The sequence below is a fragment of the Parasteatoda tepidariorum genome, chromosome 9, assembly GCF_043381705.1.
Source record: "Parasteatoda tepidariorum isolate YZ-2023 chromosome 9, CAS_Ptep_4.0, whole genome shotgun sequence".
Classification (NCBI taxonomy): domain Eukaryota; kingdom Metazoa; phylum Arthropoda; class Arachnida; order Araneae; family Theridiidae; genus Parasteatoda; species Parasteatoda tepidariorum.
In genome coordinates, this window is record NC_092212.1 from 80,900,727 (window position 1) to 80,926,466 (window position 25,740).

The 25,740-nt window shown below is 31.5% G+C and overlaps 1 protein-coding gene across 2 annotated transcripts in view; it reads right to left on the bottom strand.

Annotated features, from left to right (window-relative positions):
- The window catches only part of LOC107456560 (uncharacterized), a 79,201-nt gene extending 53,794 nt beyond the window's left edge, over positions 1-25,407 (bottom strand). The window contains exons 1-2 of one of the 2 annotated variants that reach the window (XM_071185322.1): positions 25,293-25,407; positions 15,263-16,314 (exon numbers count right to left, since the gene is read on the bottom strand). In XM_071185322.1, the coding sequence (XP_071041423.1) occupies positions 15,263-16,226 (964 nt within the window). In that variant the 5' untranslated portion in view covers positions 16,227-16,314; positions 25,293-25,407. Of the gene's footprint in view, positions 1-15,262; positions 18,289-25,292 lie in introns of those variants that run through there. The other variant, XM_016074456.3, reaches the window with a different exon arrangement.
- Positions 25,408-25,740: the final 333 nt, after the last annotated feature.

Consider the following 25,740-nt stretch of genomic DNA (forward strand, 5'->3'; position numbering starts at 1 on the left):
TTTGTTTTATTATATTCGATATATTTTATTGTAATAGTAAAAAATTAACTGAACATAAACGATTACGAAATATTCTGATTTACTACTTCTATTATACTCAGATTTATGACATAAATCACTAATACGCATAATAAGTGATCTAACGATTCAATAATTTGGTTTTGTATTAATTCACTAACTAATTAAATGCGCCAATTTATTAATTCACTTCCTCTCTTTCTAACCATTCTCAGCGATAATTGTCATGAACTACAGGCTATTTATAATGAAATTTTAAATGGTAATTGTTTTTAAATAACAAAAGCTAAATTTCATATACATTTTTATTCATTTCATTTTCCCTCACCTCAAACTAGCGTAATTTTATAAACTTTTAAAAATATATTTCACATTCATTCTTTTGTATAGTTAAAAAAAACTATTGTAATTTATGTACAAAACATTTTAGAAGAGAAAAACCATAATGGATTCTTAAAGCACTTAAGTTTCATTTTATCACAAAAATGAAGGTACTGTAGTACATAAAGGTAAAATGGAAACGACATTTAGCTAGAGCATCTCACTGGCATCTCATTTCTTGGATGTATCTTGAGATAATAGGATTGTACTTCTGAAATATTTAACGAGGATTCGGTTGCATGTTGCCGCATTTAAGCTAGTTTACTTTGCGGTTATAGTTTCCCCGGAGAAAAAAAATCTGAAAGTTTCTTTCTTACTTATTTTTTTCCTTTCTGCTGTTTCGAAAAAACAAACAAACACAAAATCTCAGGAATTTTGCTTTTATTTTCTTTTCTTAATTACCTTCATAGTTGCGTGATACAAATGCAGTAATTTGATAATAATAGCCATTAAAAACCATAAAATAATTGTATAAATTTACGTTTATTTATTTTTTTGGAGTAAAGCATCCTTTAACATACACTTTTTGTTTAATGATCCTACTTTAATTATTGTTGGTTTAACTTTAAAGCCTATTCAACACAGAATGATAAGACAATTTGGATTTTCTTGCTGTAGGAATCAATCTTAACAGTAAATAACCTGCCATAAATATATTATTTTATTAGTGCAGGTGATTAAATTATAATACCAATAGTAAAAAATAAAAAATATTTAATTCTATATTGAAAAAACTATCTTTGTAAGAAACGCCCTTAAAAGCAGCAGAATTTTCTAAAGAAAGAATAAATATAGCAATAAAGAAAACAAAGGAAATAAAATAAAAATATGACCACCAAAGCCGACGTCTTCAGGGGGTACTGGCCTCGGAAGCCATAAAACAAAACCTTTTCTATTGAGAGAGAGGCAAAATTAAACGCCAAAAGTAAATCTCTCAGTACCCCGAAGGTTTTGTATAAGTCCAGGGAAAAATACATGAAATACATAAAACCAATTCCGAAAAGAAATTCAAACAAAAGTTTGAGAAAATACAAACTCACATTAAACCGGTCAAACGGCGATTTCACAAGCAAACTAATTGCAAAGGAAACACTTAAAACAAAAGAAAGCAACGCCCTCTATTAAAATGTGCAGATTGAAAAAAAAATCTGAATTGGTTTTATGTATTTCATGTATTTTTTCCTGGACTTATACAAAACCTTCGGGATACTGAGAGAGTTACTTTTGGTATTTAATTTTGCCTCTCTCTCAATAGAAAAGGTTTTGTTTTATGGCGTCCGAGGCCGGTACCCCCTGAAGACGTCGGCTTCGGTGGTCATATTTTTATTTTTATTTCCTTCGTTTTCTTTATTGCTATATTTAATAATACTAAGAAACTGACGGAATAAGATATCTGTTTAGCAAAATGCAGTTGGAAATTATGCAGTTGGAAATTAAAATCGACATATTTCAAGTGTTGAGAATGGGCCCCTATTTTCGAGCATTTGAAACATATCGACTCTTATTTATATTTACATATTTTTGAAGCCAATGAAATTATTTTTTTTTAACGAGTAGTGCAGATAATATTTTATAATTATAAAATTAGACAAAGAAAGGGCACTTATCCTTTTTCGAAATATTTGAAATTTCGTTCTTCAAACTAAGAGTTGCAATGACAATATAGAAAATATGGTTCCAATAGCTAAGTCAGCAAAGCGGTTAGAAGTTTATTCTACTTCTGCTAATTCTAGTTTTCGTGCAGTTTACAATATCTTGGAAAGTTCCTTAGTGACTAAAAAACGTACTGCACGAATTTATAAAATTCATTTATTCAAAGATAATTTTAGGCAATTCTTTTTTGAATTATTTATTTGATTGAAAACAGACGAATAGTTTCTGAATAGTAAAACTGGAAATTAAGATTGTAAATTTTTTATGTTACAAAAATTACTCAACTAAGAATCTTTAAATTTTGAATTTCGTCGATTGGGATTACGTATATGAAATAGGTGTAAAAACTTGTACATTTTACAATTCAAAATTATTTTCATAAACTATAAATTGTTCAGTAAAAACTAAAATAATAATTATATAAAAAGTATTTTAATGTGAAATTATTTTTGGATATACAACTTTAATAATTGTGTGTGAAAAACCTTCTAATCGCTTAATTAGAATGCAAACGGAGAACTAGAACAGAGCTAGAATGGAACTAAGAAATGGCAAAATAAAATAAAAGCTGAATTATTATCAAGGGGTTCAAACCTTTGACCGCTCTCCCACCTAAACGTTTGAAATCATGTTGCCCAGGTTAGGGTCTGAAAGTAAAAAATCTATTTCTATACATGAAAAAAGTTAGTTAGTTTAGAGAAAGTCCGTTTCTGTGTCTCATATTGAAGCTTAACACTTGAAAGACTGACCATTACTGTATACCTAGAAAGACTGACCCTTCCTAGAGTGGTTGTGTGTAGATCACTCAGACATGCAAATCTTAAAATATAATCATAATTAATTTAATAAAATCATAGATCATTGAAATTGTATGGTATTTTATTTAATTTCGTTAAGGAAAATATTTGATTAAACGGAACACTGGATTTTCAACTATTCGTTCTCATTATTTTCTTAGATAATTCAGTTTCGTTTACTCTATAAATCCTTCCATCCCTTCAGCGGGTCGATAAATGAGTACCAAGTATGCTTGGGAACTAAACACTGGGGGTTCTGCGTTCGGCTGACTACCTGACCGGAACATCTGCTCCTGCACCCCAGAGCCCATGGTCAAGAAAACTGAGATGGGCACAGTAGGCCTTGGCCCTCTATGGGCTGTCGCGCCGCTGAGTTTTTTTTTCTCTATAAATAATTATAGATATGTTGAAATACTCTTTTTCCCTTTTTAAATGAAAATGGAGGATCTTATATGGGGATTATATCTATACCTAAAACTAACAGGGGTTATGGGACCAACTTTGATACTTTCAGTCATTTAGGTATAAGACATACACCGAAGAGCCATTACATTATGACCACCCTCCATCTATAATAATGGGTTCGCCCAGGTTTTCATGGCTTCTTGCGCAGGAGCAATGCTTTCATGGGACACATTAGGGCCCATAATCCTCATAGAACAATCCCTGACGCCTGTAAGCTATTTGAACATAGTTGCAGAGCAGGTTCACTCATTCATGGCAACAGTTTTTCCTGCCGGTGATGGTGTTTACCAACAGGATAATGCACCATGTTATAAGGGTCGTATCGTTGAGGAACATTCCAGTGACTTTTAAGTCATGTCTTGGCCCCCAAATTCACCTGACCTTAATTCAATAGAGCATTTGTGGTCCTACTTGCAAAACCAAATTCGTGCTGCCACGCTACCCCCTCTCAATGTGAGGGAATTGCTGGACCAGTGGGTGTGCGCTTGGTACCAGATACTTCAGACTGCCTATCAGCACCTTGTGTAAGCACTAATCAATGCCACGGCGGGTGCTAGCAGTTTTGAGGGCTAAAGGTGGTCCTACATGTTATTAGAAGAGTGGTCATAATGTAATGGCTCTTCGGTGTATATAGATAGATTTCTATAAGGCTAACACATGAATGTTCAAATAAGCACTTAAATTTGATTAAGTTATCAGAAACATTCAACACTTTCAGAAAGTTAGTTTCCGAATTACAGAGTATTGAAAAACTCGTCATATTGGTCCCACCAGTCTTTTTAGTGTGAGCATAAATTCATCAACACAAATTAGTAAACTTATTTAAGTTTGGATCCTTCATAACAATGAGATAGTGTCTTGATACGTAAAAATACAAGCTCTAGATCAAGAGTTATTCATGAAGCTCGCTTTAGTATTTAGCGTACACGACATTTAGATCTCATCACACAAGTACTTTCTGTTTAATATCTTTTTTATGCATCTTGAGATAATGGGATTACTTTTTATATATTTAATGAAGCTTAGTTGCATACATAGCATTTTACTTTGCGGTCATAGCATCAAAGATAAAAAAAACTGTGATATCTTTTTTTATTCCTTTTTTAGAACGATGCGAAAAATATAAAAATAATAGAATCTTCTGGGTTCCACTTTCCTTTTTCTGCTTTTTAATCAGTTTTACTTTGTGTCTTAGAAAGATGTTCCAATTAAATAGAAAAAAAAATATGCAATAAAAAATTATTTTTCAGATTAACACTTATTAATTTATTTATATTGCGAATTAGCCTATATTTATGTAAAACACTTTTAGTTTAAAACTACTTAAAAATATTTTGGTTTATTCTATATTCACAATTAAATAGCTAATAATGCATTAAGAAAAAGAAGATTGATGAGAAAATTTCATAAGAAGAAACATGAAAAAAAGAATGCAATAAATTCTGGTAAAGTGGGGCGGAAAGCAAAAAATAAAGATGTATCATTGAAGATAAACTTCACCAGTACCATGGAAAAAAGAAGTAATAATTATTATACATATATGCTTTCATTCACCAATGAATACTGACAACCACATAGTCGCTTTGGTAAATGTCCGAAATATATACTAAGTGTAGTTAAGTGCCACTGCCTGGTATATATTTGCCACGTATGCCCTACATCAATGATTTTTTAAGGTTAACTGCCACTGCCCGGTACTCCAAAAACTGATGTTTTTCCCAATATATCCTCATCAGATATTAAAATATCGGATAATTATAATAATATCAGCAAATAATTTAATATAATATCGGATATAATCGGATAAATTTCTTTTCAAAGTTTAAAAATAAAAATAGACTTTCCAGAAATTTTAATAATGTAATAGCATTTTTTGGCCTCAAAAGTGCCTGTCATAGTATTTTTTACTGCAAGTTTAACAGTTATATAACCAACAAGTGGGCTGCGCCCCCTGCTCGCTAACGCTCGCCACCACCCGAAAATTGCTACGCAATCTTATATGGTTTGCGTCGCAAACCAAGCTCGCTTCGCTCGCTACCAACTTAGGTACGTAGCATATGCACAAAATTCTAAGAATTCGAAACAATCATTCAAATCCATGTAACAGCTTTTTTTTTTAAAAAAAAATTACATCTTTTTAGTAAATACTAAGTCATTAAGATACATTTGAATTCAAATAAATAACATGTAATTCGTTAAACCTATTAGAAATGTGCTATAGTAAAAAATTTCTAAAACTGATGTCTCTTTAAAAAGGTTGAAAAATTTTCCATAATTTATAGTCAAATAAATTCGTAATACATAAATTCGTGAAAAAAAAGCGCTTTCGACAAAATACTAAAATAGAGATCTATCGACAAAGACTACTCACTTCTGCCTAGCTTAATAGTATGAGATTGCCGCAGCTGATAGGGTGAAATTCGGAAGAGATCACATTTGGTGAGAATGCTCTCTCTGGTTATTTCAGTTTCCGTTTTTAAAAGCGCTATATGTTGAGCCACTTCAGCTAGATTTGGCATGCGACATTTTTAGCGGCAATCATTGGTCGATTTTCTAGCGTTGCCTTTCGGGGAGTTGTAATAAAGCTTTTTTTTTGTCGCCGTATTAGAGAAATATATATATAGATAGTTGTTAGAATTTCGAAACTAATTATCTGATCTTTATTTTGTTTAATCCATGGTACTTTAAATACGTTTTTACATATCTTCGTAACTTCAAGTCTTACAGTTCAGAATCAAGTTTTGCAGTGCAAAAAATAGAGTGTAAAATAACGTTTACAGGCACTAGAGATGCACATGTGGTAGAGGCACAAGTTAGAGCAAATGTTATACAAAATTTTATTTTATATAACAATGCTGGTAAAAAAAGCAACAGTTTCAAGCATAACGATTGCTAGCACAGTGAAAACTTTTCTTATTAATAGGAAAATTATTATTCTTGACGTAAACATTATCACGCCAAGCATCAAACTATTTTTAACTAAATAAAAAAAACATTCTCATTATACTAAAGTATACTTCTCTCACCATTTTGCTGCCAAATTACATTCATGGATATGCCACTTTTATTTCATAAGCCATACCATTCTTAAAAAAGATATAACAAGGTTATTTGGCGAATAAGCGACATAATATCGAAAGAAAATGATTCTTTTCTGCTCCAAAGGATACGTGATAAGAACGGGGTCATGTCGGGGGCAGTCGGAGAAAAGCATAAAAACGTATGTTAGCATTTATCTTCTCCGACGGGGTAGGGCATGTAATGTGTCCCAGATTATAGTATTCCCCTTTTAGTGCTTTCTCTTAGCGTGTTATGACTTTCTGGGACACATACCGTGCTTATGTGGAATAGCTGTTAAGAGTGATGTGTATTTCTAGAAAAATAATGATATTTTGGTCTGATTACTTTTGTATTATAAAACTTGAAACTGGATTCAATCATAGTAAGAGTTTATTTTTAATAAAATCCATGTAGGTTTCAAAGGTGTTCGGAAACGTTATTTTTTAAATAGAAGAATTATAGAATATAGATAGTACTTCCAGTAATTATAATCTCTTGCGATTTGTTGAATGAATAATGGAATTATAAAACGCGTAGTGAGTTAATTTGGAATAGATATTTCACTTAAATTGTCGGATATATTTCTCAAAAATTACAATATTTTGGTCTGATTACACGCTGTTTTTAATGACACTAGAGCAAACCACGTTTTTTTCAACCATTGGCCTTTTGCAAATTAAGTCAGGAAGGCGCGTCCTTCATTTTACAAGAGAGTACCACAAGGGTGAAAATACGTCTTTGATCGCAACCTCATGAATAGATGGTAGCACATCTCATTCGTGATTCCACTACCTCAATTTAGACATAGAATTGAAGAGGAAGGAAATTTTCTCCAGTTCCCTGAACCTATGATACTGCTCAGCGACTGACCACAGGATTTTACGATTCCACAGATTTTACGAGCACGTATATCGTATGTACTCGGTGTGGGTCTTAGTGGACTCCGGCCTCGCCGGATCACAGTTCGATTTCTGTAACCACTGGCCTACTACGGCACAGATTACTGCGTTGGCTTTTGCTATCTCCAAAATTCAGCGGAATAAAACGCGAGACTGGATTTAATCATTATTAAGGGATCCATTTCATACAATCTGTAAGAATTATTTTGTTGTTTCAAAACACTGAATTGCAAATAGAAGAATTATAGAACATAGTAAGCACTCTGGAGAACTTATTATTTGTAAATTTTAGGCATGGTGTGAACAATTACGTGAACTATGGGAATTCCCAAAAATTGAATCCATCAATAACTTTGATCCCAAACTCACATTTTTAATTAAAAATTGGGATTTTTTTTACTGATTCATAAATTATGCGGAATGCAAAAATATTGGATAAATTACCTCCACGGTGTTATTCTTTAGGCGACGTTTTCAGTGACCATTATTTTTCACAAAAGAGACTGCGTTTCGTTCATATAGTGCACAATTTCTTTCTTCAAGGCTTGAATGGTAATTAGAAAAGAAAATACTCATTGAAAATGGTTCTACTGCGTTTAATCGAATGAACTGGGAGTACAGTTCTGATTATGAAAGTAGTAAATTGAACGAATGGAGACAACAAATATAACATGAAACAACAAAGCTAAAAATATTGCTGAAAAAAGAAAATGCGTCTTTTTTCGTGTTTAACCCCTTCCTTCTCGCTCCCTTGAAAAAAACGGGGTGAGGTTTCGCCCTCTATTTCTCGCTCCCGTGATATTTCCGGGTTGGATGGCAGTACCAATATATTTTTATGGTAATTGTAGATAGATGTCAGCAATAAGAGATGTAGGCAGGAAGCTCGGTACTACTGTCCAAATTGTGACGTTGGCCTCTGTATCTCATGCTTTGAAATTTATCACGCAGGAAAAAATTACTAATCTTTATTTATATTATACGTAAGTTTAGTAAAATTCTTTTCTAATGCTTGAAACACAGATTTTTAAAATTTTCCTTGCTTGCTAGAAAACCAAAATTAAGTCATAGTAATGTTGGCTTTTCCTAAAAATTTAATTTTTTAAAATTTCAAGCTAAAAACAAATCAAAAATTAAAAATGAATATATATATTGCTCATACGCATATTTTTATATAATTTTCAAGGATAAAAAAATAGGCACTTTTATGACCGTTTTCATGAAAATTAACCGATCGTTAAGGGATTAATATCTGTTCTATTTTCTTATTCAATCCATTGGCAGTATTTCATTGCTTATAACTCAAATCGGGTGTGAGTTTTGGAAAATCGTTCAAAATGTTATTCAAAGAGAAAAAAGAGGGGACAATCCCCTAATACTAAAATTTTACTGTTAAAATCAATATACAGGATGTTTAAGTAATTACAATCTTTTATTTATATTTTATAGAATCTTAATATAATAACTAATTTAAGAAAAAAAAATAGACAATTAAAATTTCAAACTAATATTTAAAAGACGAAAGTAAAGAAACCTTTTTTAATCTCTTAACTAATGGCAAATGAGGCTTTTAAAAAAAAAGATGAATCAAGGTTAACTGATCAAGGTTATCAAGGTTAAAGCTATTTCATTTGGTTATGAAACTTTAAAAAGGTTTAGACCAGTGATTCTCAACCTTTTTTTCGTTGCGGCACACTTTTAACGATTTCGAAATTTGACGGCACACAATGAAAAAAATTAGATTAAAAGTAGGCTAATTACCTATTTTACACTGTGTTGAATAGTTTGTGATAATAATTTTGAATGTGAAATAAAATAATATGTACTACAAAAGCACATTTATTAAGGGATTAATTATTTCTTTTGACCAATTTTTTATCTGTTAGCTAACAGTTATTTATTTTTTGCTAGTTATTAATTGTTAGCTTGCTTTCTATATGTATTAATTGTTATATTTGGGTGATTTCTTGTTAACTGGTTTTTTTGCTGATCATTAATTGTTAGCTTAATTTTTGTCAGTTATTCTTTGTTAATTTGGTTTTATATATTTGTTTTTTTAGTTATCCTTTGTTAATTTGTTTATTAATTGCATAGCTTACTTTAATGATAAGTTCTTACAACATTTTTTAAAATTGTGCGTCATATACAATTTAAATACTTCCATCTTATTTTAACTTATTTTAAGATTGTCAGAGACAAGACAATCGCCGACAAAGATGTTCACGTGGTTAAGGCCTGGAGAAATTATAAAAAATATATATTGTATATACACTTTTCTTTAATTTAAACTTTACTCATAATAGAATAAAGTATTATAATTTTTTTTGTATCATTTCTAATATTTGACGGCACACAAAAGTGCCGCGGTACAGTGGTTGAGAATCACTGGCTTAGACAAACTTCCCATGCATTTTATGCTGATTATATTTTTAAAGTAGATTTTGCTTAATAAATTTCATTCCTTTAATCATATAACATTCAAATTCAAAATTCATAGAAGTTCTCTCCTTTGAATTATAATAACTTGAGTATACTTGAAATACTTACACTTAAAGCCTTAACGAAAATTTTCTTAATATTACAAACATTCCAGGAACGCTCTTGCTTATAAAGCGAATATTTCACGCTTGAAGAAGTATATCCGCCACTTTAAACTTTTACGAGAAACACTTAGGAATTTTCTAATGATATTTCTAAAGTTGCATTCAAAGCATCATTGAAAGAGGGAAAAGATAGAAGAAAATAAAAATGTGAAAAAAGTAATGATTTTTAATAATAAATCAACCTAAAAAAATAGTAAAGCATCCTAAAACACCAGAATTTCTGGAGGCAACTTCTGACCACTTGGCGATCATATCGTTATAGTGAAGAGAATAGAATTTGTTTAAAGGTGTGATAAGGAATGCACTGGAAAATAGTGATAAAATGGTCATTCAACACTCTCAGTTATGGTTTACAGTGAAAAAATAGCGAAATTTTCCATTTTTTTTTCATGAAAGCGTGATGCTCAAAGTTAAAAGCTTAAAATTGATTTGATTTTGAGATCATCGTTATTATCAAAGTTTTTACCACTTAAAATGTTTCGTAAATTTCAAAATAAATGAAAATCCGATGGTGCAAGGTCGGAGCTATATGGCGGAATGCGACATAACTGTCTAACAAAATTTCAGTAGTTTCGTGCTCTTTTCTAAAGATTAAAGAGGACAAAAATACAATTGTCGTGCTGTAAAACAATTTTCTTGTTATTTATGTCCCCCCCCCCATATAGCACTGACCTCGTGCCACCGGATTATCATTTATTTCAAAGTTTATAAAACTTATAAATGGTAAAAATTTCATTAATAGCGAGGGCCTTAAATCTTAATCGGTACCTTTTGATAGATGAAGGTTGGCATGGTCGATAACTCCGCCCCAACAGTATGTTAGTTTAAACTGCTGATGAACTTTATTCTAATATTATTAAAAACGGGCAAAAACTATTAAATTTAGTTCAAACAGGTAGAGAGACATCTAAAGAACGTAATAATAATATAAATTTAAGAATAAATTTCAAAATTCTATTTATTATGAATTGATTTCTGAGGTGGGGTTAAGATGGTTTATGACTAAATGTAGTGGTATATGACTTAAAAATACGAGGGTTGTAAATTAAATAATGGCAACTTAACCTTGAAACTCACAGAAGGGCGGGCATGCGCAAATTGGATACGGGAGCGGTGAGGTGGCGCTGTTGTCGATGTGTAGAGTGCAGAAAAAGGTCGATTTGCTTAGAAGGGTAGTTGTTGTGCGGCGTTAAAGTGAGGAGTTTCGTTTCCATCGCTCTAAAGCATGTTTTCAAAAGATGATCAGCGGTCGTGGCTTACAATCGAGGTTGCCCGTGGCAAAAATGCAACAGAATGCTATTGAGGATTAGTGGAAGCCTGTGGAGCAAATGTTTTACCGTATAGGACAGTAGCACGATGGGTTCAAGCATCTCGTCTTTTTTCGTCATTAAGCTTTTTCACAACATGCTTTAGAGCGATGGAAACGAAACTCCTCACTTTAACGCAGCGCAACAACTTCCCTTCTAAGTAAATCGACTGTTTTTTGCACTCAACACATCGACAACAGCGCCACCTCACCGCACCCATACCCTATTTACGCAAGCCCGCCCTTCTGTGAGTTTCAAGGTTAAGTTGCCACTATTTAATTTACAACCCTCGTATATAAGAGTTTTCACTCAAGTTTCTGCCTTCATATAGCAGTTTTTTCATAGAAAGCAAAACAATTTCGTTAAAATAATTAAATTGATCAAAAGTACATATACATACTGCTATAAATTACCACTACGGATATTAATTTTATGCACTCATTTATATTTCACATGTACTAAACAGTGTTATACTCTTCCTGCTTATTGAGAAAAAATTGTAGAGTTCAGCAGTATATACAGCATCCTAAGTGAATTAGATGGCCATAAAACGTTAACTCTTTCCTTTAATAATATGAATTTTTTTAATATTTGTTTATTTTAAATATAATACAAATACATTTATTTAAGCGCACTTTCATTTCTAAAACAATATTTACATACATTTTTTAATGGAGTCTACACTTACTTTAGAACGATAACCATTTTACCCCACTACAAGGTAAAGTGGGTTTATCAAAACATGTTTCTTTGGATGTATTACTGTAAAGAATCAATCAAGCAAAATAGATAAAGTTGTGCTTTATAGTTAATCTCTATAAAAAAAAAACTAAACTCAGTGGTGCGACAGCCCATAGAGAGCCAAAGCCTACTGTGCCCAACTCAGTTTTCTTGACCTTGGGCTCTGAGGTGCAGGAGGAGATGTTCCGGCCAGGTGGTCAGCCGAACGCGCAACCCCCAGTGTTTAGTTCCCAATCAACTTGGTACTCATTCATCGACCCACTGAAGGGATGAAAGGCTGAGTCAATCTTGCCCGGCCCGAGGATCGAACCCAGGACCCGTGGCAGGGGAGAGCAAAGCGCTAACACTCAGCCACCAGGCATCAGTTGATCTCTACATGAATCCGAATTTTGTAAAATGCATAAACATTTTCGGTAAATTAAATTTATTAATTCAGTTTTAGAGCCTTCCATAAAAAAAGCTTTATTTTATACCTACTTTACTTTACCTGACTCCCTCAACTTCTCACTTCCTGATTATAAATTTTTTTATTTTATTTATTTACTTCAGTTGCAGAAAAGAAGTGGGAAGGACCACTTAATTAATATTCAAATTCTTCTTTTTTTTAAACTTAGATTAAAAAAAACTACGATTTTTACAATTTCATAATTGTTGTGAAATATAAGAAAACGCGTACAATTCTACATATTTCCTTGTATGCACTTTACGAAATAGTTAATTATAAAAATTGTTTAATATATGCACGTATAATTATAAATTTCATATAAATACTTTTTCTAACGAATACTTTAAATACAATCCAGTAATTTAAATCCTAATTATTTTTTATTTAGAGCGGATAAGAATCTCCTCAATATAATTAGCTTGGTTTTTAATGCATGGCCAAAATGAGAAAGAAAATAAAAAAAGGAGAATTTTCTTCAATATTTATTAACTTCATTATATTTTCCAGGAAATTGAAAACTAGTTAAATTTATACACCCTCCAGGAACAATTTAAAACGGTAGAAAAAATATTTCACCCTTCTTTGAAACTTAAAGGATGAATTTTTAACTAAGCTTTTTATTTCGCTGAAAATTTTTCACGAACTTAGTTATTAAAAAGTAATAATTAGAAAATATATTCTTTATTATTTTCCTTTAAAATTAACGAGAGTAATTAAATGTTATAATACTCTTCCGTAAAAATTTATTATAAAGAATTTTATTCATCGAATATGATTTTTTTTACTCTTTTCATTTATTTAATATTTTCAGAAAAACTAATTTGAGATCGGTAGCCAAATTTGTAATCATTTTAAAATATTTGAAAGATTATTTTTTAAATGAACCAAGCCATTATCTAAAAAAGTAAGATATTTTTTAATTGCTCGTATTTCAAAATTTTATGTGTTAATTTGAAGAAATGCTATTAAGTCTTAACCACAAACCTTTCGAAAATTTTTTATCAGCCTACGAGAAAACGATTTAAAAAAAATTAAATAATTATTACATAATAAATTTTAGAACAATGTAGTACAGCCTCTTGAATTTTCAGTTTTTCTTTAATGAAAGATAATCAATTTAGTAGAACTTGTTAAGTGATTTTGGTGAGGCAGTTTGAAAAACTATTTTTATTAAGGTTTCAGAAAGCTGATTTTTTGGAAGTGGGATAAAATTATGTTTCAGGTAAGATACTTGTAAAAAATGTAAGCAAAGATGCATAAATAAATTAAAACTCTTTTAGAACCCTTTTATTTAAAGGAAATATTAATGACAAGAAATCTTTCTTTCAGTTTAGATATTTTTAATAACTAGAAGATTCAGTTTTAACTTATGTTAAATACGTCTGCTTTATATAAGGAATGTTTGAGATAACACAACGCTAGGCTACAATTTCAAATCATTCAAATAAATTTGGAAAAAACCCGTTTAGTAATATATACCACCCTTACAAAAAATAAGATGTTTTTGAGGTTGATAGATGTAAAAACATACACCTTAGGTAGAAAATAAGGATATATCTGGAACCAAAAATAAACTCAGTAATAAATCTCAATTTCAACCTCATTTACACATTTTATACTCAACCTCGTGTATAACCCAGCAACACTTGTAGTTGAGATCGGATGAAATAATTCCTACCTCAACTATATTTATTTGCTTGAAATGTTATCCCGTAAATCTCAAACACAACCTCCCTAAGCTGGTTGCTTTTAAGTAGATTTCCATAATCTCGAAACATCCTCAAGTTTGAATAAAAAACAACATCATGCACCTCGATTATGCACTTGAGGAGGTTAACTCCAAATAAGCCCCGAATCAACCATGTAACTTCCAAACAACCTCTAATAAAACTAAAAAACAGCTTACATTTCTGTAAGGGCATGATTTCAAACCTCTTAAAGTATACACCAATATCCGTGATCGTTTTTTCCATATTTTTTTCTTCAAATCTCTTAAAACAAAGCACGAAAAATACACTGCTAGCTCACCATTGGTGATTGAATATTCAAGTTTGCCAATAACTTTTTTCTCTTAAAATGTTACTCCAAATCATAAGGTTTGGATCTACCAGCTATAGATTAAGATGTCACCATAGCACGAAAATAGTACATAGAAACTCTTTGAAGACTGAGAAATTGACTTAAACTTTCTATAAAGGGACAGCCAAAAAGAGTTTGGCCTTAAAGGTTCGATTTACAAATGACAATTCAGTGCTGAAAGAACATGAAAAATACAAACATGAAGTGTTCAAAGTATGGTAACATTTCTGTTAGTATTTTTATTATTGAGATTTGATGATGAGTGGATGATAATGTGACCAGTGAAACTTTATGGCAGCTTTATTTTAAGTTAATATTATTATTTCAAAATATATGATTCCGTTTTTCAGCTTCTGCGTTTTTTTATGGTTTCGATCACCACCGTTCTTTACACTATCAGTGTAAACATTTCAAAAGTTGTTCATATTTTTTGTGAAAATAGTATCCAGCAAAAAGGTTAATCAGGATAAATACCTTCAATTAATGGTTTATTGCAAGACAGTGATAAATGATTTTCAGTGGCAGTGATTTTCTATGCTTTTATGTTTCTCTTGAAACTGAAAATGTGTGGTAAAATTGTCATGCTTTTAATTACTAAAAAAGTACTTTCAGATTAAAATAAATCTAAAATATATGTTTTATATTCTTTTGATCTAATTACAAGTAACTAAAGTGAAAGCGACAGCCAAACACTGTTCGTGACACGTATTAAAATAATTTCCAACTAGTTGGATACATTCTTTTAATTTTTATGACTTAGCGCTGTCTGGCAATAAAGCATTCAATTATTAAATTAATATGTTAAATATTTACTCACCCAAATCGTCAATAGTCGGCGACAAAGACAATGAAACAGCAATAAGGACCACCGACATCACCAAAATGAAGATCGATATAGATCCAATAACCATGATGATAATCTTTCTGTGACTTTGTGGTATGCCATTAACTTCTAATTCCTCATTTTCAGATAGTCCATTTTTTGCCTGATGGGGGAGTAAGTTCGAGTCCCTACTGACACCATTAATATCAACGAAAGCTATAGAGCCTGGATGTAGTGGATCCAAGCTGGTCCTGGATCCCCTATGATGATGGTGGTGATGAAGAATTGAATCATCATCAGAATCTACGTGCGAAGATCGACGACTACAGTTGCTGCTAGACTTGTGACTGGGTGAGCTAGATCTGCGACTATGACTAACGCTACTAACGCTGGATCTCCTGCTGCGATTCTTGCGATGTACTCCAGCGATGCTGCAATTGGAGGATCTTCTTGAATGGCAAACGCTTGCGTTGCTGGCACGTCTACTTGAAAAGGAGGACGGAGTTAATCTGTCTTTATTGATGTCTAACTCAGAATTTCGACTACAGGAGCTGTTTCTTCTACTTTTAAGTGGACTAACATGTAGTCCAGTATCAGGACACGAAGCCTTTCTTTCTTGGTGGTGGTGGTGATGATTTTTATCGGATTGATCTCTCAAAGAGTGTCGTCTGTGGGCTGTGAGAGTTTCTGAAGATACAGGCAGCAAATAGTACTCAGAAAGATTATTGGGTGAACCTGTTAATGAACGCTGACTGCCTGTATCCGATGTTATCAGTAGTATAATACCCTCACGTAGTTCTTGCTGACTACTGGTGTTATCTTTTATGATGTTTATGTTTGGAGGTGACTCTTGTTTGTCAACTGAAGGAACTATGTCTGTATTTTCTTTTATTACAACTATTTCTGGTTCGATGGTTAGTTCTTCTTCTTTTATAAGTTCTGGTTGCAAATTATCCATTTTTAGTTTGAAAATCTTAAATCAAGTTTTTAATTCGAATATCTTGAAACCAATATTTTCATCTATTTTGTTAAGCAACAACTGCTTCCTGGTTTAGAGCAAAGTTATAAAAATCATTTATTTAATATCCTCTTAATTAGTCTTAATTTTTCAAAAGTATCTGAAAAATTCTTTTTTCGTTAATTCTTCTTTTCGTTTATTTATTCATTCTTCTCTGTATTTTCAGTTTTAATTATCTTTCAAAGTAAAAACAAAAAATAATTTATTTATTTAGTTCCCTCAATTTTTTTTATTTAGTTCCCTTATATTTCGCAAATTACACCATCTCCTGATTAAAACTGTTCTAAGAAACTCTTCGATCGTTTATAAAAAATAAATTTATTTGTCAGTAAATTTATATTTTTAATTAAATAGTCAAAAGTATTTGAACAATGAAATAGATTCTAATATAAAATATTTGACTTCAAATGTAATCATTAACTTTTTCATTCCATCTGTATCACCCAAATATATTACTTTGAATTTTGAGTATAGTGCAATGCATTGTTTAGAAAAATTATCACCTTATAGATGAGCTAATTATAAAAATATTAACTGTTCTAAAAAGATTAGCTAATAAATTTAAGCTCGGAAAATGTTTAATAAGAATATTTACTTTATAGTATGACTATTTATTAACGAAAATTTATGATCAATTAAAAATTAGTATGCTTGTACTATTATATTGTTCATGCATTTTATACATATCTGGAGAATTTATTCAATGAGAAAAATATTACTCCTATATAAATATGTTATAATATTTATATATTATGTAAATTTATTTTTTGTAGTTAAACCCTAATCATTATTTTGATTTTAATAAGTTATTAATTCAATATATTAATGATTCATAACTACCTGGTAAATAATTCATATCTAGCGAAATTATGGTGTTATAAATTAATAAAAAAATACTGACACTTATTTAAAACATAACTTAAAAAAAATTTAAATATATCATTTATTTAAAACCCTGAAAGTTTATTGCAATATGACTTCAATTTATAACAAAAATGTGACAGTTTAGAGCAAACAGTAAATGCATAGAATAAAAAACTTAAACATCAACTGTAATCATTAAAACAAAAAGTTCAAACTTTTACCTGGTTAGGCAAAATAATTTTTTACATATATCTTTTAAAACGAAGTAAATAATTTTTCCTGACCATGATTATCTCAGTTAACTCTTACATTACAATCCATATTTTTTTATATTGTAGAAAAACTTTACACTTTAATTAGTTGAAAAACTTTTTCGGGAAGTTTGAATTGCAAATGAAAAATTCCAATGCAACTTTAAGGAATGAAATCTCGTTTGACAAAAAAATTAAATATTTATTTCAAAAATCGTATCTGAAAACGATTTTTTAAATACTGTTTTTTTAGCTTAAAAACTAATATATATATATATTTGCTTCAGAATAAAATACGTAATAATATGCAGTAATAATTATTTAAACAAAAAGCATGAACAATATAGCAGTACACAGGTTGTCGATTTTTAAAAATGAATTAATCATTAAAATCATCTAGCAAAAACTTAAACAAAATTCTTTTCAAATAATAAACAACGAAAATAATATTCAAAAACATGATATTAAATTCTTTCTGAAGTATCTTAAAATTAACTGTTTCGAAATTCAAAGAGAAATAACTACTTAATCAAACGATACCGTGTATTGAACTCTAGAAAATATCTAATTTGTTTATTCCAAAGGAAGATCGTTCGCTTATGACGTCAGCAGAATTTCCTTGTATATCTGGAGTCAATCACATGGTTTCCATAACTGTGACCACGGAGAGCTTTTCCATATCAGTCCTTCGAATAACTAACTGAATTCTCTTCGGAGGATAACGAGGAGGAGCAAGGTATTTGAAGGGAGAAAATTGCGCTTGCGCGCAGTTGGGATTCCTGAGGCGATTGGGACAAGGATAGGGATTTTCCCTACCGCTACTTTCATAATGCTCTTTTCCGAAAAAAGGAAGTTGGAAGAATGGATTTTTCCTCCAGGAAAAGATAGACAATTTTGAAAAAGTTTTGGAATAAAAAATATATTAAGCTTCAAGTAAGGAAGCGAAATAATTCACTTAGTTGGATTGTTTTTTTACTTTTTTTTTACTTCATACACTGTAATCAGAAACATTCTGTTTGGGATTTAAAAAAATGAAGAAAAAAATGATAGACGGGAAAGGAATCAAATCAAATCTTATTTTTGTGAAAAGTTTTTTAATCCCATAAAAATCCATTTAAATCAGCGCTGCTTCCTATAAGTATATTTGTTTTAAATAAAATATTTATATTGGATTGTCTTGCACTTTGTGAAGAACGTTTTTGTTTTTAGTTAAAAATGAAAGTTACAGTGAATGATTAGAAATAGGAAAGTAATAAGAATTATCACGTGTCCGTTTAATGCTTTTTAGACTGAAATAAACAACGGTTTTAAATATATAATGTACCCACAATAAAAAAGAATAAGAGGACTCAGGACTTTGAATGTTGACGAAAGCTGTGCGATTCATACAGACCACATTCTTGATGTGAAACTTTCTCATTGGATGAAAGATAATGAGTCACCTGTTAACCAACAAATACATGAATTCACTAATTTTCCCATACACCAATTCACCTAATAATTTTAGTGATAATTCATATTTTATTTTATAACCGTTGTCGAATAGCTAACCTTTTTTGAGTTTATGAATATTAATGTCTGCCATGCAATTTTGTGCCCAACCCAGAAGACGAGGGAACTTCTGGATCAAGCATTGGGGCAAATTATCCTTCGATGAGAAATTTTTAATAGAACTAGCTCACATTTGCTGTACGAGAACAGTAAATCACGAAGTCCTCTATAGTTATCCTGAAGATTCTAATCCTAACCCATTATCCGACTGTCACCGAGGATATTGTGCAAAGCAGGAGCAAAAATGTGTATCAATCTCCTGCATCTGTAATTCGAACCTTGGCCACTTTATTGGGAAGCAAACTCCCTAGATTCGCATTTTTTTCCATCTTCTCTTTTCTATTTATGCACTTGCTATATCAAAAAATTTTCATTCTTTTTCATAACCGTCGTTGAATAGTCTACCCTATTTTGAGTTTAAGACTGCCAATGTTTAACTCCGTAATCTCGTAATTTGGAACCCATCTAGAAGACAAGAGAACTCTTATATTAAGTATTGAGAGAAACATGCCTTCGGGGAGGACTTTTTGATGGAACTAGCCAATATTTGCGCTACATATAGATAAAAACTACGAAAACTGCCAACGGTTAGCCTGACTCTCTATCTATCTCCTTGGCCACTGCAGCTCAAATAGCATTTATAATAATCAATTATAGAAACACTCTATTAAGAAAAAATAGATATAAGTCGGGTTTTATAAGAACCGAAAAAACAATTGCCCAACTCCTTTAATATCCCTTGCTATAAAATTAAGTTGGCCAAAGTCAAGATTCTCTAGGCAGCATAAACATATGCATTTATAGAAAATAATAAAAAATATTAAAAATAGTTTCAAATAAATTTTTTTAATAAGAACTCGCACAAAAATTGAAATAAATAAATGAGCAGAAATACATAAAAAGGCAATAAAAACAACGATACTAAAAATAAATATTTAAGAACAACACTTTTCAAACTAGCTAAGAAGGGGAAACTAATTTAAGCGAAACGAGAATTTTATTAAAACGAAAAGCTAAAAGCGTATCACTATCGTTATAAGCTTCTATCACCACTAAAATTCTTCCAAGTCTATTGAAAATGATGAATCATATTTAGATTAGGGAAACATGAAATTACTTTTTTTATAGACCATTTTAAACCCGCAGTTTTATGCTTTTTATTTTATTATTTTCGTTTCATTATTTTCTTTTCTCCTTTTTTTAGGTTATATAGTGATCGACATTTTGATAGGCGACAAATTTTGTTTGCACCATATTGTATATATCATCCGTCCGAAGTTCTATTTAAGTATGGAACATTCAAGCTTGTTGAAAAATGGTCTAAATTTCAGTTGATGATAATAANGATTGATCATTTGCATCCTTTATCTCGTTAATTTGATTGCAACAACGAATTTTATTGCATCTCAGTGATGCGGCTTTTCAATCTACTTATTTAGCTTTTAGAATCTACAGTGTGTTACTTAATTTATCAAAAGTTGTAATAAATATACAATGCTTTTAATATATTAATGAAATTATAAAAATGAAATAAATAAATAAATCTGAAAATGACTGCAGATAGAACAAGAAAAAATTCTTAGCTTTAATTTAAAGTCGGATTTTTAAATACCAGCTGTGATCGTTGTGATTTGAATGTTCGTTTGTCACAACTGTAGATTAAATTGTTTTTTTTCTCTTCATATTTAACTTTTTCTTTGAAAATAATCTTAATCTATCATTATTTTTGACGATGCCAAATTTTAAAATATTTCGGAATTGCGGTGTATTACATTAATTACTTTATTTTATTTTATAACCGTCTATGAACAGCTGACCCAATTTTGGGCTTAAGACTACTAATGTTCAACTCCGCAGCCTTGTAATTTCGAGCCAATCCAGAAGACAAGGAAATTCATGGATCAGTACCCCCAGAGGTATGATTTGTTATGGGAACATGGTGGACTTCGTGGCTCGATAGATTTAACGAACATCAGTCACCATTTACTACATGGGGAGTCTGCGACCGGCGGTGATCGAACCCATTACTTCTTGGATATGGACTCAGTGCCCTACCTAAAAGGCTATCCCGGACCCATTAAGAACTTATATAATTATTAATAAACTATTAATGCTATTAATATTTTCTCAGCTTAGAGGTAAGTAGGTTATTTATTTATGTCGCATAAGAGCTGCCCAATGGGCTATTGGTGACGGTCTGGGAAACATCAATGAGGATGATCCGAAGGCATGCCATCACAATTTTGATCCTCTGCTGTGGGGATGCCCCCCTACTTTGGTAGCCCGACGACTTACGCACGAAGTCGAATACTTAACAGTAGAACAGCTTAACGAGGACCGATACCGCGCATCCTCGATCCCTACGCCGACTGGGCAAAGTGGTCCCCCACCCGCTTACTGACCGCAGTTAGCGAAGCTTGACTCCGGTGTTTTACTGGGAACCTTGTATTTACGATCAGTTCACTGCTGGGATATAAGTTTGGAGAAAAAGTTAAATTGAAAATATGTCAACATAAAAAGTTCTCAGCTGGGGACGGTGACAGTTTTTTCGTTTTTGACATTTTCTTTATGCTAATTAATAATTTTTTGGCGGGTGTTGAGACATCTTTCTTTTATTTTTCTATAGAAAATACTTGCGATATATTTCGATTTTCGCTTCTCTTATTTCTTTCGAAAATTTTGAGGAGCCACGCAAGGGTGAATAACAATATGAAGACAAATAGACAATTCACTTTTTCTTCATGCATGATTTCCCACTCAAACTAACATGATTAAACATATGACTGTTGTTACTCAAAATATTTTCGACCTTTTTTGTCCAAATTTTATATTTTATCGTGTAAGATTACATTTTTAGAAATGATATAAAAAACATTATATATAGAGCTATTATATAGACCTATTATATATCGACTATTATATAGAGCAGGGATTTCTAACTTACATGAGGCCTGGGGCCGCAATTTACAACACCAGTCAAATGGCGGGCCGCAATCTTACCAAAAATTTCTTTCCCCGACATATTAGGAATTATAGCAACAAAAAAAACATTCTCAAGCATCTGAAATAATTTTTTTTTCTTTTCTGCTCATGTCATATTCAATTCAAAGAAATTAAATAAAACATGATACTCATTACCTCCGTGATACGTTTAAAAATTTACAAATGCAAATAATTTCGTCCAAAATGAGTGATTTCAAAAAGTAAAATCGGAGATTTTCTTCGAGAAAATTTCTGATACGCACATGCTAAATTATATTCACAAAATACAGAAAAAAGGAAGAAAAAGAGTAACATACACGATTATTTTTGTAATTGAATAAATATTTTCGTGGATGCAAAACCTGAGAAATAAATTTTTTTGCACCGTTGGTCTGCTAAATTTCACAGAAACGAAGAAATCAGGTTTTGTTTTTTTTAACGAAAGAAAAGTATTTTAATCCCATATAGATTTTTTACGAAAATGACAACTATTTTAGTTTGCAAAAAAATGACAACTATTTTAGTTTGCAAAAAAAGGACAACTATTTTAGTTTGCAAAAAAATGACAACTATTTTAGTTTGCANATAAAAATAAAACAAATAAATAAATATAAAAAGAGTTGAAGATTGAACAAGAAATAATTTTTAGTTTTAATTTCATAATCGGATATTTAAATATCATGTGTGATTTGAGTGTTCTTCATAATAACTATAAATTAAATTGTTGCTTTCCTCACATTTTGTAACTTTTTTATTGAAAATAATATTATTAATTTATTAATATTATTAATTTAGTAGTATTTTTGACGATATCAAAGTGTAAAATATTTAGGAATATATATAGCGGTATGTGACATTAATTACTTTATTTTATTTTATAACCGTCGTTGAATTGGGTTTACGACTACTAATGCTCAACTCCGTAACCTTGTACATTTGAACCAATCCAGAAGACAAGGAAACTCCTGGATCAGTACCCCCAGAGGTATGATTTGTTATGGGAACATGGATGACTCTGTGGCTCGATAGATTTAACGAGCATCAGTCCCCATTTACTACACGAGGAGTCTTCGAGCCACGGGAATCGAACCCACTACCTCTTGGACATGGGTCCAGTGCACTACCTACCAGGCTTTACCGGTCCCATTAATTACTTTATATATTATTAATTAACTAGTAATATTAATATTTTTTAGCTTAGAGGTAGGTTTTTCAGGTGGGTACTTTATTTATGTCACATAAGAGCTGCACAGTGGGCTATTGGCGACTATCTGGGAAACATCCCTGTGGTTGATCCGAAGACATGCTATAGCAATTTTGATTCTCTGCAGTGAGGATAGCTCCCCTGCTTTGGTAGTCCGACGACATGAGAACGAAGTCGAGCACTTTACGGTAGAACAGTTTAACGAGTACCCATACCACGCACCCTCGATTCCTACTCAGGCTGATCAAAGTGGTCACCCACCCGCCTATTGACCGCAGTCAGTAATGCTTGACTTACATGTTCTACTGAGAACCATGCCTTTATGATTAGTCCACTGCGGGGCTATAAGTTGGGAGAAAAAGTAAAATTGAAAATATGTCAACATAAAAACATCTGAGTTGGGGAAGATGACAATTTTCTCGTTTTTGAATTAATAATCTTTCTTCTAATTAATAGTTTTCTGGTGGGTATTGAGACATTAAATTTTATTAAAATTTTTCTTTAGGAAATACTTGCGATATATTTCGATTTTTGCTTCTTTTATTTCTTTCGAAAATCTTGAGGAGTCACACAAGGGTGAATAACAATATGGAGACAAATATACAATTCCCTTTTTCTTCATGCACGATTTCCCCCTCAAACTAACATGATTAAACATATGACTGTTGTTACTCAAAATATTTTCGACCTTTTTTGTCCAAATTTTATATTTTATCGTGTAAGATTACATTTTTAGAAATGATGTAAAAAATTGTATATTTTACAATTCATAAATTTTTCTTCTATTATATAGAGCAGGGATTTCTAACTTACATGAGGCCTGGGGCCGCAATTTACAATACCAGTCAAATGGCGGGCCGCAACCTTACCAAAAATTTCTTTCCCCGACATATTAGGAATTATAGCAAACAAAAATTTTTATTTGCTACAAATTATCTTTAGATAAAATAATTTTATTATTTCATGTAAAAATGTCTCGATTCGCTTTAAAAGTTTACAGGATTTAGCACAATACGCAAAAAGAAAAATTCAGTCTTTCGAAGTCAATACGAAGTTAATATTCTCAAAAAGTCTGAATTGACTTCTAAGACTATTCAAGACTTTCAAGGAGTTCAGACCTTCAAACGTTCACCTGACTAAACGGAACCTCAAATTAAACCTGTTTTGGTGCTTATTACAACCGAATTCCGGTACAATAATCAGTTAGATTTCGATATCGTTTTTTTTCGTGATCTCCAATGCGCATGCATTTTTGTTTTTACTTTTAATATGGAATCTAAAAATATTTCTAAAAATAATTTATGTAAGTATAATGCAATACTTGGGGGCATTAAATATCAGTTACTTAACTATTTCAATTATGCAAACCACAGAATATTATGGCCGGGATAGTCTGGTTGGCAGGGGGCTGGACTCACGTTCGTGGGAACGGGAGTTCTAATTCAGCTTTCCGAAGACTCCTCGTGAAATATATGGTGACTGATGCACGTTAAATCTGTCGGATCACAAAGTTATCTATGTTCCCATAACAAGTCAATACCTATGGGGGTACTGAATTGGAGATTGATCATTCTCTGGTTCAAATCAAAATTACGATCTGTGGATGAATAAATGGCTGTATGAATGGGGCCACCCTGTAAACGGGTGTGACAGAAGTCGAATTTTTGGCCATAGATGGAGCCAATTGAAAACAAAAACAATCACAACCCTCTGTCTTAATGGCCTAAAACAACAACAACAACGGAAAATAGATTATTATTGTAAATACTCTAACATAGATTTTTAAAAAAATATTTAATACTTGAGGGTAAAATTCCAAAATTAAAAAAAAAAAAAAACGCAAAAAGTTAAATTATTATTGCATGTATGTACCTTAATATGAAACAATTAAGATACACGTAAAATATTACTCAATAGATATTAAAATAAATATTCATAATACTATAAGATTTCACTTGACAACTTCTCAGTCTCATAAATTTTTCCATACAGAAGAAGGTACACATACGTGGACCTGCATGTTCTTGATTGTATTATTTTTAAATATTTAGAAAATATAAATTTAATAGCTTTATACAGATCGCAGAATTACTGAGATAAAAGAAAAATAATTATTACTGGAATTATTGAATTTTAATAGTTAAAATTACTTACGTTTTCGAGCATGTGGATTTAGCGTCATTTATCCAAAATCACTTCTGTTTATGAGGAATTATACCCAAATGACTTACATGTTTGTTCGCTTATTAATACAAAATACATTTGCAGGCTTGTGCCCTCAATTAAGGACTATAAGCCTTTGTCAAGTATAAAGAGAGGCCGGGATAGCCTGCGTGGCAGAGCATTGGGCCCATGCACAAGAGGTCGTGAGTTCGATCTTTGACGACTGAAGACTTCCCGTGTAGTAAATGGTGATAGGTGCAAATTAAATCTGACGGGTCACAAAGTCCTCCAAGTTCCTATGACAAATCAATACCTCTAGCGTACTGAATTTATCGTTTTCTGCTTCATGTCAAAATTACAATCTGTGGATAAATGAGTGGATGTATGAATGGGTCCGCCCTATAAACTGGCGTGACTTATGGGTGAGGCAGAAGTCAAA